Source organism: Onychomys torridus, chromosome 8 (assembly GCF_903995425.1).
Source record: "Onychomys torridus chromosome 8, mOncTor1.1, whole genome shotgun sequence".
Taxonomy (NCBI): Eukaryota; Metazoa; Chordata; class Mammalia; order Rodentia; family Cricetidae; genus Onychomys; species Onychomys torridus.
This window is the reverse complement of record NC_050450.1, coordinates 10841938-10858693: the sequence shown is the minus strand read 5'-3', so window position 1 is coordinate 10858693 and position 16756 is coordinate 10841938. Positions and strand designations below refer to the sequence as shown.

Below are 16756 nucleotides of genomic sequence, written 5' to 3'. Positions count from 1 at the left end.
AAAACAAGCAAACAAAAACAGGTGATGTTGCCTTGGTTAAGTATTTCACCCAAAACTAAAACAACTGTTGCTATCAGAGAATATACATACATAAAAATGTTTAAAGTCAGCAAACAGAAATACCTGAATGTGTAGGTCATTAATAATTATTTAAAGAAATGTACTCCATGTGACAGGATCCAGTAGGCAATATACAAATTGGAAATAATAGTGTGAAGGTAGTAGATCTGTGTAGTTTTTCATATCTATCTGTCCATCTATCTCTCATTGCCTTTCCAAATGAGAGTGTTTGAACAGTGAGGAGTGGAAGGCTCGGAGTACACTGTTTCCCATCCTGTCATCAACAAGCCACCATGTCTCATTTCCATCTTTGGATGGTTCCCCTGACACTTGACTTTTCCTTGTTTAAATGATTCGCTGCTTGTCAACTCATGCTTGATGCTGCAGACTTTTTGTGAACCCTGTTGTCTGTCAGACTGATAACAGATACTGGGATTCTGAAAATCAAAGGGTCTGTTGGGAATTTTGCAGAGGCAACTCACACAGATGCAGATTCTAAGAGTTTCAGTTCCCGAGGGAAAGTCAATGACCCTTCTGGATATTTATGGATTTTTATCTGTTTCCTAAGTAAGTACTGTTCCATTATTATTCCAAGTCTGTTTCTAGTTAAAATTAGGAGGGAAATAAACAAGTCTAATTTTCATGGTACCATCTGGTCACAGGCCAATGAAGAAGCCATTAAGGCCTTTATTGCTAGTGTATGCTCAGAACTGACAGATCTCTTCTCTGGAAGCACTGTTTCCGAATGGAATAGTTTGTCTTGGGTACAGCTTAGGATCATAGAACAGTCAAAGTGATTCAGTGGCTAGGACATTAAAATGGTCATTTATCAACTCCCTCTTTGAGTAGATGGATAGATAGATAGATAGATAGATAAATAGATAGATAGATAAATAGATGATAGATAGGTAGATACATAGATTATAGAATCAAAGATCCTGTTCACATGTAAATGAATTTGTGTGCATGCAAACATTATCTATATTGACCATGAACAATAATGAGATTTACATGAGAAAATTGAGCTCAGTTAACTTACCATCCATCAATAATGACCTTGGGTGGCTTCTGATGAAACTACATCCATACATGTCAGGAATCTGACTATTTATGGTCTCTCTCAAAATCTGCTCTAGACCTCAGTCAATCAATGGCTCATTCTCCAACTGAATGAGGAGCTTCAGTCAAGCCTATATTATTTTCAACACCACTGTTATAGCCAATAACAGAAAGTAAAATCTTTGGTAACAGCGAAGATTCCCATGCCTATTTTGATTCTTTCTGAATGAGGAAGCACAGCGTTAAAGGCTGCTGCTTCTATTCACGCCCTGCCCTCAGCCTCCTATATTCTTTATTATGGTTGCTTTGGGGCTGATGCTTGGAGGTCCTATGACATCATTCCTCATGTTTTCCCCATCACCTGCATCTCAGTGTAAGTCAATGGGGATCCTCGAGAGGAGAAGGGTGGAGAAAACTACAGGCCAAGATTAGACATCAGGGATCCCAGCTGAGTGACCTGTTGAATTTGCCAATTAGAAGAGATGTCTCCAAATGTTAAAAGCTGTTATTCCAGAAAGTGACTCTGAGTACTGGGTATTTGAACCAGCACAGAGAAAATAAAAATGCCTCAGGAGAGTGAAAATTAGATAGTTGAATCTAAAAGTTTTTTCAGACACAAAAAATGCCCAAACTCCATGCCACCCCCTGGACTGAGGAAGTAACCCAGAGCCTCCTGCATGCTAGACACATGCCCAACCTCTAATCTATATCTGGAGCCTCTTTTTGATTTTTATTTTGAGACAGTGTCTCAATAGGTTGCCAAAGCTGGTGTTGGGTGTACTCTGTAACCTCGTCAGGCCTTGTCATTTGTGATTCCCTCCTGAGTAGCTGGGGTTACAGGCCTATATTGCCAGGGCCAGCTCCCAAGAAGCTTTATAAGTAAAGGCAGCTGGTCAGGACTGTTTCATCATTCGGTTCCACCACCCAGCTTCAAAGCGTCTGTTATTCTCCACTGAATGAATGACTAGAGGGGAGAGCGAATGAGTGAGTGAATGAACAGGTGGGTAAAGGAAAACTGAGTGCTTTGCCAGTGCTATCTAGTCCTCACTAACTGGATTAGAAAGTTTGTAATTTTCACAGTTCAGCCCAAATGGTGACTCCAGCCTTTGAAGTCTCGATTTGATTAAAACACATTTACCAAACAATGATAACATTCTAGAATGCTTCAGATTATGCACTGTTGAGGATCTCTGCGGGGAACAAGAAATTCCGGCAAGCAAAATGGGCCTTTGTGAATGTGGAGAGGCAGCTCTGCACACCTGTATCAGGCCAAACATCAGACTTCTCTTAATTACATCCTGTCCTTGCTTCCTTCCTTTTCATGTCTTGCTTCGCCGAATTCATTTCCTGAGTTTCCCCAAAACTGCTAGGCTTGAAGGATCTCAAAAATTAGGCTGGGTCTATTTCCAGGGCACCAGGGCTGAGGCACAGACAAGTCTCCTTCACCATGGAGAAGAGAATGATGGCACAAGACTCTTCTCATCATGGACCTCTGCTGCTAAGTTAGCATCTGTAACACATGCCATTCCACCATGCAAGAAAAAAGTGGACTGAGCCTGGGCGAGAACCTAAGATGTGAGGGTTACAGCAGTCATACCACACAAAACAGTTAAAGCGGAGATCCTGAGAACCCTTTACACAGGCCCCACCCTCAGATCTGCTAGTAGAAGCCCTATAGTTTGGAACACCTTAGTTAATTTCCTTGTTACTCTGTTGTAAGGACTCAACAAACCAATGCACACGAGGCTTCAATGATTTGGTGGCACACGGCGATCCCTCTGTGACTGTCAGTGTCTGTGAATGTGCACGAAGGATCTCAGGTTTTCTGCACCTTCTCACACTCCAGTCCCTACTCCATCCTTTTTTTTTGCACAAATCTCTAAATAGGCTGAGGCTGCAGGGTGTCACAGGTTATCTGGGGACCTGTGTCAGAAAGGACTGCTGGCAGGGCAAGACACAGATCACATCTCACAGGCAAGAGTGAATCAGCCATGGTTCATGCCGAGAGCCAGGACGGGGTCGGGAATGGCTCTGAGGCTCCATTTTCATCTTCAACACAGCTAATTGCTCATTTGCACAAACCCAGCCTGCTTTGCGGATGCCCAAACTAAAAATTACATAAAGTAGCCACTCAGCAAATCTTTCTCCAGTCCTCCTCCCCCGCGGCTCCCTTTCTCTGCTTTTTTTCTTTCCATGTCCTTCTTTCCCATTCCCTTTTTTCTTCTGTTCTCTGTTGGCCTGGCCACCCTCCTCTTTTTCTTTCACTTTCTATTTCCCCATCACGGACCTGTGCGCTCCTCCCTTCCCCCCCTTGTCTGGCCCTTCTTTCTCCGCTTTATCCCCCCCCCCCCCACACACACACCCACTTCCTTTAACAGAACTGGTTGTTCTAGAGTTTCTGACCTTCTTTCCCTGTGCTCTTTGGTAAGTTACTTAAGTGTGGAGAAGAGGTTTTTGGATTCCCTTCACCTCCTCACCCTCCATGCATCACTCCATCCTTCGTTTGCACGTTATCTCCTTACATGGGCTTTAGACAAATCCAAACAAGGGGTCATCAAACTTATTCTGTAAGAGGCTAAAGAATAAGTGTGTACAACTCTGCAGGGCAGAGTTTCCACTGAAGCTGTTCAGTCCTGCTCTTGCAGTGTGAGAAATACCACGGCTAATACCTAATGCACAGGTAAGCCTGCTACCAATAGTCCTTCATTTTTACAAACGGACGGTGGCAAGACTTGGCCAAGGCACTTCCTAACCCGATCAAGCCCAGAGGAAGCACAAGTTTCAGCAGTATGTTCCCAGTTTCCAGCTGCCTCGAAAGACCATGAGTTCTGACTTATATGGTTGCTAGCTATGTGGGCACCCTCAGATCCCTGTCTAAAGTTAGAGAATTTGGAAAACACATCTTGGTTGATACAATATATCAAACGCATGCATATGTGCACACACAGAGAAATTATGAAGGAAACATTTGTGCATTTTTATTCTTAGGGATTGCAGGAATGAATTCAGCAGAGAACACAGTGGGAGTTCGACCCAGTTTAGCTGAAAGTCTAAAATGAAACTGCAGATATCATTCCCAGCTCTTGTTCTGAGGATGCCTTTGCAGTGAACAAAACCATACGTCAGTGAAGTAAAAACAGAAATCGAAGGTGGGGGGTACAGCAGCTTGTTCTCATGAACCCTTCCTTGGGACAGAGACTGGGGTAAGTGGTTGTGGGAGGTTTGCATGGAAGCTGTGAAATGAGGTGAATCGAAATGACTCATAAAAATGAAAGAGGAGGAGGGGAGGGGTGGAGAACATAAACACGTGTGTGTTGAGGACTCAGTGTGTGCCTGCCTATTGCCCCATTAGTGATGCACTGCCTGAGAAGAGCCAGATGGGCTCTCTGTCCACACATCTCTTCTGTCTGTCCATACTATGCCTTAGGAGGGAAGGGGCGTGAAACAGCACTGCCCTTTATACTGGTCATTCCTTGATCCTAACTGGGCTGCTGGCTGCTGCAAACTGCGATGCCAGCTGTGCCCCTGACCCCCGGCTCCTGTCACACACACCAAGTCCTCCTCCAAAGTAACAAGGCAAGAAGGTCACTACATGACTTCTTTTCCCCATGTTTTGTTTGGGACATGTTTGGCCTAGAAGGCAAGAAATCCTGGTTGTAGTCTAAATTCTGCCACTCCCATACAACCATAGGTAAGGCCAGACCTTGTCTTTCTTGGCTTTAGGGTCCCAGGTGTGAGACAAATGTCAGTAATTGATAATCCTCTTTTGTCATAAAAGCCAAGCAACATGTCACCTTGCTGATTCTGTACATCAAGATAATTGTGTTGGGAAGATGAAATAAACTAGGGAAATTTGACACTATTGTACACAGATAAAACAATTGAGAACTGTTCCTGCCTTACAGTGAATACAGGGATTCCAGAGGACTGTGACATTGAACTGTGGTCCATTGATTACCTCCCACATCCCTCTCCTTACAACTACTTGTTATAGTTTGAACATAAGATATTCATAAGCTTGGGTGCTTGAAATGTGGTTCCTGGTTGGTGGCCCCACTGTGGGTGGTTGTAGGTCCTTGAAGAGGAGGAACCTAAGTGAAGGAAAGTAGGCTAGTTTACACTTATTTGAACATTTAATCTTTAAACAATTCTGATTTAAAGATGAGGAAACCGGTACTCAAAGAAATGAATTTACTCAGTACTGTGTGACTCGGGTTTTGACCAAACCCTGCCTCAGCCTTCAGATTGTTCTGTTTCCTGGGACACTTACATGAGAGCAAGCTGCCACACACCCTCGCTCTATTGAACTGCCTGGCACCAGGCTTTCCCTGCCACTGTGGATTATCTCCTCTTGAACCACAAGCCAACATAAATCTTTCTTTCCTGAAGTTTCTTGTTGTCAGGTGTTGGTCATAGAACTATGAATAATATGGGCATCTAATTTCTTTCCTTGAAAAAAAATACTCATTGATCAGAGGAGATATCTGAAAGACCAAATAAGCCCTACAAACATATCTGCAATACTGCCAGCTCACTGAATGGGTTTGAACTGAGCATCTGTTGTGCAGAGGTCGTCTGTGAGTCCAGGGGAAGAAAGGGAAGCACAACAGACATGGACTTGAATGTGATCCACCCTCAAGGGACTCTGAATCAGATCTCTTCACAGGGCCAGAGAACACGGAGAGGCCCCAAACAAGAGCATGTCAAGTGGATGCCAGGCACTGAGCTGGTTTGTCTGAGATCACTGTGTGTGTGTGTGTGTGTGTGTGTGTGTGTGTGTGTGTGTGTGCTTGCATACCACAAGAACCTCTGATCCTGCTATATCTATTTTCCACCCCAGACTTGGGTTACAAGCTTAAGCGCTGCTTCACCAAGACATTTCTGTGGGTGCCGGGTGTTATAACCCAGGTCCTCACGCTTGCACAAGCATTCTTGCCACGTTGCCACCCCCAGCTCCTACTTCTTAAAATGTCAGCATTTGTTGCTACAAACTTCCTCTCTATACTGCTTTGGCATGTCCATGGATTTTGGTAAGCTGTTTTTATTTGTCTTGAATAAAGCAACTTAAAATTGTCCTTTTAAACATGAGTATTGACTCACTGATTAGTTTATACTCATTTTAACTTTTAACCTTTAAACAACTCAGATTTAAAGATGAGGAAATTGGAACTCAGAAAAATTAATTTACTCAGGTTCCAGGGCTAGGAAATTACAGAGCCTTCATCACTTCTCTCTTGCTTGGCTTGCACTGCTGAGTCCCACAGGATGCTGTGAGCGCAGAGCTCAGCAAGTTGCAAGGACTGGCACCTGCCTTAGGGGGTCTCTATGGGGAGCAGAAGACTGAAGGACAGGCCACATTCAAACCAAGAAACAGTCAGAAGAAAGTAAAAGGAACTCCCTTTTCAAGAGGGCAGCATCAAAGAGTCTACGCTTGCCTAAAAATCCAAAGGGCAGGATTTTAGATGTGTTGGGAGAGCAGTTAGGGTGGAGGATATACAGGGACCACCTTTGTTCACACAGCCATGTCCTTCTGAGCCAGCCAAGGCGACAGCCTGAAAAGACCTCTGTGCTATTCCTCAGAATGGAGGCATGCGTGGTCATTACCAGCCACATGGCAGGGTGTCCAGCTCCACCCATGGAAATTAAGCTTGGAAGCTGGATTGGGGCAGTGTTGAAGATATTAGCGGCTCATCCAGTGGCCCAGAGCAATTTATGAAAGTCCTAATTAGCTACAAAAAGAACATCTCCAGTTACAGGAACACTTTGCACTCCAGCTGGCAGCAGGGAGTCCCTATCTGTCAAAAGCACCCCACCATGTCCTTCAAAGGAAAAGCTGATGAACAAGGAATGAGGTTATCAACAGTGAACCACTTAGAGCAGTGGTTCTCAACCCATGGGTCATGACCCCCCAGGGGTCGCATAGCAGATACACTGCTTATCAGAGATTTACATTATGATTCATAACACTAACAAAATTACAGTTATGAAGTAATAATAATTTTATGGCTGGGGTCACCACAACATGAGGAACTGTGCTAAAGGATGGCAGTATTGGGAAGGTTGAGAACCACTGACTTAGAGGCAGGAAATGGTCCATTCAACCCACTTCCCTTCCCTGTTACCTTACCTACTTCAAGATTTGTGAGCATCAATATGCTGTGTTAATGTTGCCCCAAACTCTAGGGCCCAATTGCTGTGGAACCCTATAGCAATCTAATTTGAATTACTAATACAGAACATAGCTGTGGTCCCCTCAAATTGTGTAAAATCTGGATGAACCTTTAAAACAATTACCATAAAACTGCCAAACAAAAGTGTGAGGTGTTCAGTGCATCCATCTAATTGAAATTATATATATATATATATTTCAATATTTCATAGATGACAACTATCAGAAAAGCTTAAATACAGTATGACAAGGATCATGAACTAGCCTTAAGCCTTAGAGAGTCCCAGAAATTTTCGTTGATTTGGTCACAATATTTATATATTATTGTTTGTGTGTGTGTGTGTGCGTGTATTTGCATGTTCATACCTGTGAGGAGATAGGTTCACAAGCACATGAGGGTGTATGTGCACATTTGTGGGTACAGAGTTCAACCTTAGTGTTCTTCAGGAGCCATCCACATTGTATTTTGAGATAGGTTCTCTCATTGAGACCTGGAGATCTCCAATTAGGTTAGGAGGACTTGTTATTGAGCTGTAGGCTCTGCATCTCTGTACCCTCACAGCACTGGGATCATAAGCTCATGCCACCTTGACTGGAATTTTACATGAGCACTAGGGATTAAATTCAGATTCTATGCCTGTTCACCATGGACTTTATTGATGAGCTATTCCCCAGGCCTTATTTATACAAATACATAAACAACAGAAATGTGTCATATCTTCCAAGTATTTTGTATATAAAATTTATGTACCTAAATATGGCATACTACAATAGAGTATGCTATATAAATAATGTGTTAAAAACCTATGATGATATATTAATGTGATTATTAGTATTTTTATTTTCATTTATTTAGTGGACTTAGTGTATACTGGGGACAAGTAACACACTTCTGAGTTTAAATGGAATTCCACAAATCTGAAAACAGAGCAAAGTGCAGACAAGTATAGATAAACATTAAATATTTCTGGGGGAAAAAAGTCCTGTTAGTGAAGGTGAGCTGGCTCTGTGGCCAGAATATTTTATTTTTATTTATGTGTGTTTCTGTGTGAATATGTGCACATGCTGCTTATGTGTGTCAGCAGCAGCCAGAAGAGGGCATCAGATTCATTGGACCTGGAATTACAGGTGGTTGTGAGCTGCAGAACATGAATGCTGGGAAGCGAACTCAGGTCTTCTGCACGAGCAGCATTACCAGTAAGCTATCTTTCCAGCCCCGTCAAGATATTCTAAAGCAGTGGTTCTCAACCTTCCTGATGCTGTGACCCTTTAACCCAGTTCCTCATGCTGTGGTGACCCCAGCCACAATATTATTTCATTGCCACTTCATAACTGTAATTTTGCTACTGCTATGAGTCATAATGCAAATATATGTGTTTTCTGATGGTCTTTGGGGGTCATGACCCACAGGTTGAGAACACTATTTTAAAGGCAATAGGATCATAATGTGTAAATAATTTTGGTTGAGTATAATAATCTATACAAGGTGTTGGCCACAGTATTACTACTTAGGAGATGATAATGCCAAATCTCAGGCCTTCTCAAATGAAATCTTTTCTTTTTGAAGTCTGAGCCTCACTTTCCTATACTGCAAAGGCATAGATAAGATGTACTCTGGAACATTCTATAGTGTTATTGGGGTATATATGATGTACTTGGTATGATGCTGGGCCACCCAGGGGTTGAACAACAGGTCTCTTCCATGTTCTAAGCACCATTTGCTCACAAATAATATGGACTCTCATTCCCGTGATGCTTCTTTCTTGGTTTTCTTGAGAACAGACCCCATGGTCTCATGCATGTTTGTAGATGTGCCGCCACTGTGCTACACACCAAGCCCTTGCTTCCTTTCTTCTTGTTTCAGCATCCTCATGGCTAGGATTGCAGGCGTGTGTCATCGGGTCTGGCCTCTCAATGTCTTGTTTACTAGCCTTTGTATACCAGAGGGCTTGGCCACTATAATATCCCTTGTCCCTCCAAATCCCAGAATCATGATGAAAATCACAAAACTCATGAGCCATATAAGCACTAAGAGGACCCTGTTCACCTCCACTTTGAAGCCAGAAATGCCATTCTTAATTGCCAGGCTCAGTGAGCTTCTGTGGTCAATTATGTCATCTTTCAGGTTCCAGGTAGATACCAAGTGCCACAGAAATTTAGTAGTTGCTGAGTCAGTGCATCATTGAGAAGCCTATGAACACTAGTCTGTTCTATTCTGTCTCTAAAATCTCACTGCTCTGTTTCTTTATGACTTACTCTTTCCATTCATTCTCATGAAAATCTAGTGCTTTGTAGATGTTTGATGAGTCTCTTGTCTATCTAAGATGTCTAATAAAATGTGCCTATAGGTATAGCCTACACATTTTGCATACATTTTCACAGATGAATTTTTATAAATATGTTTCTATTTTAAATTTACATATTTAAATGTATACATTGTGAGCCACCTGTGAGTACCTTGAAGAAAAGACAATTATATCTTGTCTTGAATAAGCAATGATATTCCTCAATAAATGTTCAGTGTTGGTACTGATGGGACCAAATGTCACTTAGGAGCTTTTTGACCTAGGAACTAAAGATCCTATAGTGCATCCCACTGACCCAAAGGGGACATGGACAGACAAGAGAATGAAACCAAGACCTAACTGGGATACTGTGCATCTCTAGACATAGATTAGTAGCTTTCTTCCTAAGGAGGTGACTGGTAGATTTTATGTAAGAGGTCTTCCTATAACCAAACACTTCACTCAGAGGTTATATTTACACAGCCCATTAGTAAATTTTTTTATACTTTTGACACTCATTAGACTCATAATCGTCCACTGGAGCTACTCTATAACAAGAGATAAACACTCCATTCTAAGGGATGAATAATAATTAGGTACTGCTTGGCACTGTGCTCTTTACAGGTCTAATTTTAGAGCATAATTAATCCTGCTGAAACTGCATAAGATAAGTGAAATATTTAAGCAGCTGTGTTAATTCATGTATTTACTCCTAGAGAGACATTCAGAATTGGACAAGGCTTTCCGGGAAGATTATCTTAAGATGCCCCCTGGAGCAACGTCATTTTCTCTCCCATGGCTTTGCTTCCAGATGGCCTCTGAAGATGAAGCTGAAAAGATACATTTCCCAAGCCCAGCAGTGTAACTGGGAAAGTGATGAACCAGGACATAAACTATCTATAAGAAGTCAGTGCTCTATATGTAAGCATCTCCAGCCAGGACATAAACTATCTATAACAACTCAATGCTCTATATGTGAGCATCTTGAAATGTGGCAGGGAAGATGGTCCCTGTTCAGCACCACAATGCTGTTTCTGGAATGTAACCTAACTGTATTATTGCTAATATATCACTGACTGAAATGCACTGAACATGAACATCATGCATGAATAGTGATGGTGCATGAGGGATAAGAACATGTTGAGAAGGAGAAAGATAGTGATAGCGGTGGTGGTAAAAATGAACATGATAAAACATGTGATTACAGTGACGTCAATGGTGATGATGATTATGGGAACCAATGGTCCCATGATGCTGATGTTTCTGATACTAATTCTGGGGGTAGATGATGGTGGCAATGGAAATGACCATGTAGGTGTGGTGATAATTATTTGGAGGCTGATGATGTTGATGGTAGCAATGATGGTGGTAATAATAATGAGGATGAAAGTGTTGGTGATTATGCTGTGGGTGCTGATGCAATTAGAATTATGATGGTGGTGGTGGCGGTGGTGGTGGTGTGGTGATGATGATAATGATGGTGTTATTGTTGGTGAAGATGGTAGGGGAGTAATGGTGGGGATGGTGATAGTGATAATGATGAGGACATTGATGGGTGGTGATGCTGATGTTGTTTTTGTTAATAGTGGTGGTGATGATGACAATGCTAAAGAAGAATATTTTGGTTTTAGTGACTGAGATGATTATATTATAAAAAAATGATGATGATGATGATGATGATGATAATAGAGAGAAGATTAGGTTGACAGCTTATATTTCTAAACCATATTATGCTACAGATTCTGTGCTAAGCTAAGGTCTTTACATATATCCCCTCATTTCATTTCCCATTCTTATTATGTAAATATATCTGTACTTATACACAAATGAGTAACTGAGGCTAAGAGAGGTAATTTCACAGAAGTATTTGTAAGAACAGCAAACAGATTTAGTTCAGTTATGCACTGAATCACTTCTTCCTGGAGTGCCTATTAACATCAAGTGTCCAATCAATCAACTTTTCCAGACATCTTAGAAAAATAAAAAAAACAGGATTCTTGCTTAACTGAATTCTTTCTAGATTAAATTCCCTGAAGTTGAGATATCACCACCTATCAGCAAGGGAAGTTCCAAGCCCCCTGAACTTCAGTTTCCACCTTTGTAAAACAGGGTTTAAAGAGGTGCTTCTGATGATAAACTAGAGAATATATATAGTGCATCAACTACATTGATTGACATACGCTGTTTTCTAAAGATGTGAACAGTTTCCTAACAGACACTCCAAGAGTGACAACAACCACAAACAGAGCTAGAATTAAAGCTTTCTCATTCGACAGACACCCATCACATTTAAACATTTTCTGTCAAATGAAATATATCCTGACACCAAGCATTCGTCCATATATGTCTTTATGCACTCAAGCCTTCATTGACCAATTGCCTGTTATGCTCAGGGTTCTATGGGGATGTAGTCAGCCTGTGAGGAGGAGTGGAAAAATTGTCAACAAACTTCCAATGTTATCACAGTGTTCATCCCCTATCCTTTGTCTTCCCATAAAGGACTATACATCCAATATGTTGGGTTTGAGATTTGCCATCTGACTTGTTTTGGATAGGAGAATATTGGAAGACAACCATGGAACCAAGCAGGAACATAACATGTCCCTACATAGAGAAGTGCTTCACATGTGAAGAAAATACCTTCTTCCAGGTGACGAGTAACAGCCTGCCTGAGGCCCATAACCAACATGCATGTGGCAAAGGTCATTGACTCATTGACTTCGTCTCCATCAAACTCATCCAACCCTGAATCCAGGCTTGTCCACTCCATTTGCACTCCCATCAGAAGAGTAAAGGCATCTTGTTGTATGCCTCTGAGACTTCACAGCAACAGCTAACCAACATAGCCACAAATCACAGCTACACAGCAAAGAACATGACCAGTGATCCGAGGAAGAAACAAATGCCCGGGAGGGAATCCTGAGACTCAGATGCCCTCATTTGAGAGGTAAATAGAAAACACATTTAGAATGTTTGATGGTCCTGTAAAAATTAAGGATTTAATTTTGTGAGCTAAGAAAGAAGGAAAGCTACAAAGAACTACAAACTCCATTCAAACCCACACCAACATGTGCGTAAATCTTTGCTCATTTCAATATCATGTTTGACTATATCAACCAATTTACAGATTCATAAGTTAATTGGCTACTGGGATATGATGGAAAACGTTAAGGCACAAGACCTATCAGAAGTGGGTCACTGGAGACATGCCCTTGAAGGCTGAACATTGTCCTGCCCCCACTGCCACATCTTGGTTATCACAGGCTCAGCAGCTTCCCTCTACCATAAGTTTTCCTCACAATGCACTACTCCTCTCCAGGCCTAAAAGCAACTGGCCATAGAGGGAGACCTCCGGAACCACAAGTCAAAATACTCGTTTTCTCCTTTAAGTTGCTCAGCCTGGGTATTTTGTCATAGCCATGAAAAGCTGACTCACCCGGCAGCCGGGTTATGTAATGCTGTACAGCCACTGTCCTGAACCTAGCCTATCCTTGGGGCCCCTCAAATCTGCATGCTGAAGTACAAGAGGACTGCCTGGGTATTTTAAGGGATTTGTTGACATCTTTCATTCTGCGTCTCACCTTGTCAAGTACAAGGTTCCTCAGGGTCTTACTTACCATCACCAACAAACTGGAGCAGAGCCAGGTCGATCTGCCTCTTCCAGGGTGAGCCCTTCTGGAGAGCAATTCCGTAGCCAGTGGTAGCAAAGATGTACCCACTCCCAATGGTCACCAGTTTACAGCCTTCATCCCTCCCAGCTTTGTAATTCAAGACGGCTGCATCATAGATGAAAGCGTCCAACTTCCTGAAATGACAAGACACCAGGGAGTCATGGGGTGGCCAGGTGCCATCTCAGGGCCCTGCACCCCCAGCCAACTCCAGCGCTCACACAGTGGAGATGGTGACTCATGGTTGCTCCAGCCCCTTGTCATAAAAGGATCTATTTTTAATGAGGAGATAAAAGCCAAAACCTTTCCTTTTCAACTTACAAGAGGCAGCTAAATTAAGACACGAAGAATCCATATACCCAAGTGAGTAAACAGGCAGGTTTTTTGTTTGCTAAGTGTTTGTCCTTAGCACCTCCCAGCAGTGGGGAAATGGTGGCCTGTTTAAAAGGTTTGCTTCGGAACACCATGAACCACTAAAGGAAAGTAGAACTGGGCAGTGGTATGCAAGCAGTGAAGAGGAATTAATCAGGAACGAGGCCTTTTTGTTTTAAAGACTTACATGAATACATTTGTGTTTGTGTTACAAAATCATTACACAGGAACATTTAAAAACTCAAATAATATAGAAAGGTATTAAGATAGGATTAAAATTATGTAACTGATTAAATAAGTTTCAAAATTCTATAACCCATAGTCTGTAGCTATGAGGTTACCTCCATCAATATACACATACATACTCTCTCTCATGTTCAGGGGATAGGAAAACTTTTTATGTAAGGACAAGATGAACAGTTGAGGCTTTGTGAGCTGTGTTCTTGTGTGCAACTGGGACTTGGCTGTGGTGGGGTGTTGTGGATTAATTGTCCCTCTTTCCATTCAAAAAATAATTTTGAAGTCCCAAACTCTCAGTATATGATCTGTTTTGAAATTCAGTCATTGTGAATGTGACTAGTTAAGATAACATCATACTGAATGGGCCCCTAATCCATCCAGTATCTCTCTCTCTCTCTCTCTCTCTCTCTCTCTCTCTCTCTCTCTCTCTCTCTCTCTCTCTCTCACACACACACACACACACACACACACACACACACACACACACACTGGAGTTTGCCTTATAGAAAGACAATATTTATACAGCTAGGAACAATGGTACCTGTGAACAATGAGACCTCTAAAACAGACCTTTCTATCTCCTTCTCAGAGGCAGCACAGCCCTGCCAACACCCTGCTACCAAACTCTGAAACTTCATAACTTTAGGACAGCAAATTTCTGTTGTTTAAATCTGTTAGTTCAGGCTGCTTTATCAGGGAAACCCAAGAAAGTGCAGAGTTTCCAAATAATCTGATAATACAGCATGAACAAGCCCAGTTCTGTTCCACTGAAACTTCCTTACAAGACCTGTCTGTCCATCCAATGTAGTTTACCTCCTGTATTTCATCCCTCAATGGGTTACACCAAGGCACATAACAGAGTGATTTCTTTTCTCATTTCACACATGCCAAACACATCTCCATATCAATAAAATAGTGTTTTCTTCTGATAAGTTTACGTTTATTGCAATATTGCATCTATGCTTTGACTTGCTCTGGAGATTTTTACATGGGGCACATCCTTGGAATCTCCATGAAGTTCAAAACTGAGACCACAATCATCGATTCAGAAGCCCTGTGTGACACCCCCACACTCACCATCTCCCAATGGCAAGCATCACGGCATCTTATGAATGATGTGGCTGAACCCACTAATTACCTAGGACCCTATTAGTGAGTATACACATAATTTCAACAATTTGAAGTTATCTGAAAGGGCCAAAACTGTTACTCTGGAGTGCAGGAATGGATGTTTCCATTCTAAAACAGGTAGGAAAAATACATCAGAGATTATTCAACTTCCTACCATGGTCTCTACTTCGTTGTCTTTCTTTCTCTAAGGAGGAAACATAAAACATTTAAGCAAAGAAAAATAAAAGTGGCAGGAGAAGATGTAGCAGGCTGCATTCTCAGAGGCAGCTGCAGGAGGACTCCTTGTGGGAATACAAATTTGCAAGCTTTATAGGTAGGTTCATCATTTCCATTTTTTCCTGCTTTTTTATTTTTTTTGTAATGATTACAGGTGAGACCACCCTGCAGGGCTTATCTAACTTATAGAAAGACTCCAGAACTTGTATCCCAAACACTAGGTATTAATCTCTGGTCTTGTCAAAAGGGATCAGATAATCAAAGCAGGAGTACCAGCAGGAAGCTGGGTGTAGCCAGGGATACAGGCAAACCAGAGCTGCCCAGATAATCAGGTGCAGCCTTTCTGCAAGGCCAGCTATATGGGAACAGCAGGGATAATGGGTGGAGAGCTGCAAAAGACGTGAGGTCTCAAGAACTCACAGCAGTGGTGGCTTCTTGTACAGCCCTCCCATAAGACTGGCCTGCCAACAATCCATCACAAGGGTGGGGATTTATATTCCTCAGTAGTGTAGTCACTGGAAAGTTGTCCATGGTCAAGTAAATGTCCCCAACCCATGCTCATGCAAACAACCCTAATCAAATGCAGTGGTAACAGGAAAAGGCATGAAAATTGGAGGTGGCTTGTTGGGAAGAAGAATGGGGTTCAGTAGGTGAGAGGGAAGGGAATAAGGAAGGCTAATGGGGGATATGATTAAAGACTATATATTAATATTATTATACATGTACATATATTAATAATAAAGGAAAGGTTCAAAGCCATTCATAGTGTAGGACTAGAGCACTGGATTGGTAGATAGAGCATATTTGAGTCCTAGGTTGGGCTTGGATGAAGACACAGCTTCGGGAAAGCCACTTCTTCCCTTTGGATAGTGGGCTCTTCAGCTGTGAGGTGAGGGAGTCACGGTGTTCTGCTGCAATTCTGAGACATCTTAGGATTCTATAAGCTGCAAGTCACCTCCTATGACTATCAAAGGGTAGTCAGACATGGGATACTGTATCTGTGGTATTTCTCCTCTTTGATAAAGCTCAGGTACTTGTAATGTCAATATTTCACATACCACAGTTGCCATGGAGATACTAAGAACCTTAGTTTTATAAAGACTTTCTGAGTCTCAGCAAACTCCCTCAATTCCTCAAGAAATAACCATAACCACACATCTACAGACTTACATGTACACAAAACAGTCTAGACTTCAGCCACCCTACTGATGATGGCATCTCACCATCCCCCTAACCCCCTCTAATACACTCTTGGGATGGAAATCAAAAGATAAGCTTGGCAATCATGCAAGAGTTGTCCAAAAGCAGCTTCACCTGTTGTTAGGGACAGCCACAGAACTCTGCAAATCGGTTCCATATTTCATGGCACATATTCTGCTGAGCAACAGCCAGGTGAAGAGATAGGAAAAAGGCAAGACGATTCATGGCAGGGATGTGGTTGGTCCTGACAAAAATATTTACACACTTGATGGCTGGAGGGGCCAAAGAAACATGTCTTCAGGGCTGTAGCCACAGGAAGCCACAGACAGGAGGATCCTTTCTTCCTGGCCCACCTC

The 16756-nt window shown here is 42.1% G+C and overlaps 1 protein-coding gene across 1 annotated transcript in view; it reads right to left on the bottom strand.

Annotated features, from left to right (window-relative positions):
* The window catches only part of Grin2a (glutamate ionotropic receptor NMDA type subunit 2A), a 410670-nt gene that overhangs the window by 21867 nt on the left and 372047 nt on the right, over nucleotides 1–16756 (bottom strand). The window contains exon 12 of the mRNA XM_036198178.1: nucleotides 13191–13378. Coding sequence (XP_036054071.1) covers nucleotides 13191–13378 — 188 coding nt within the window. The remainder of the gene's footprint in view (nucleotides 1–13190; nucleotides 13379–16756) is intronic.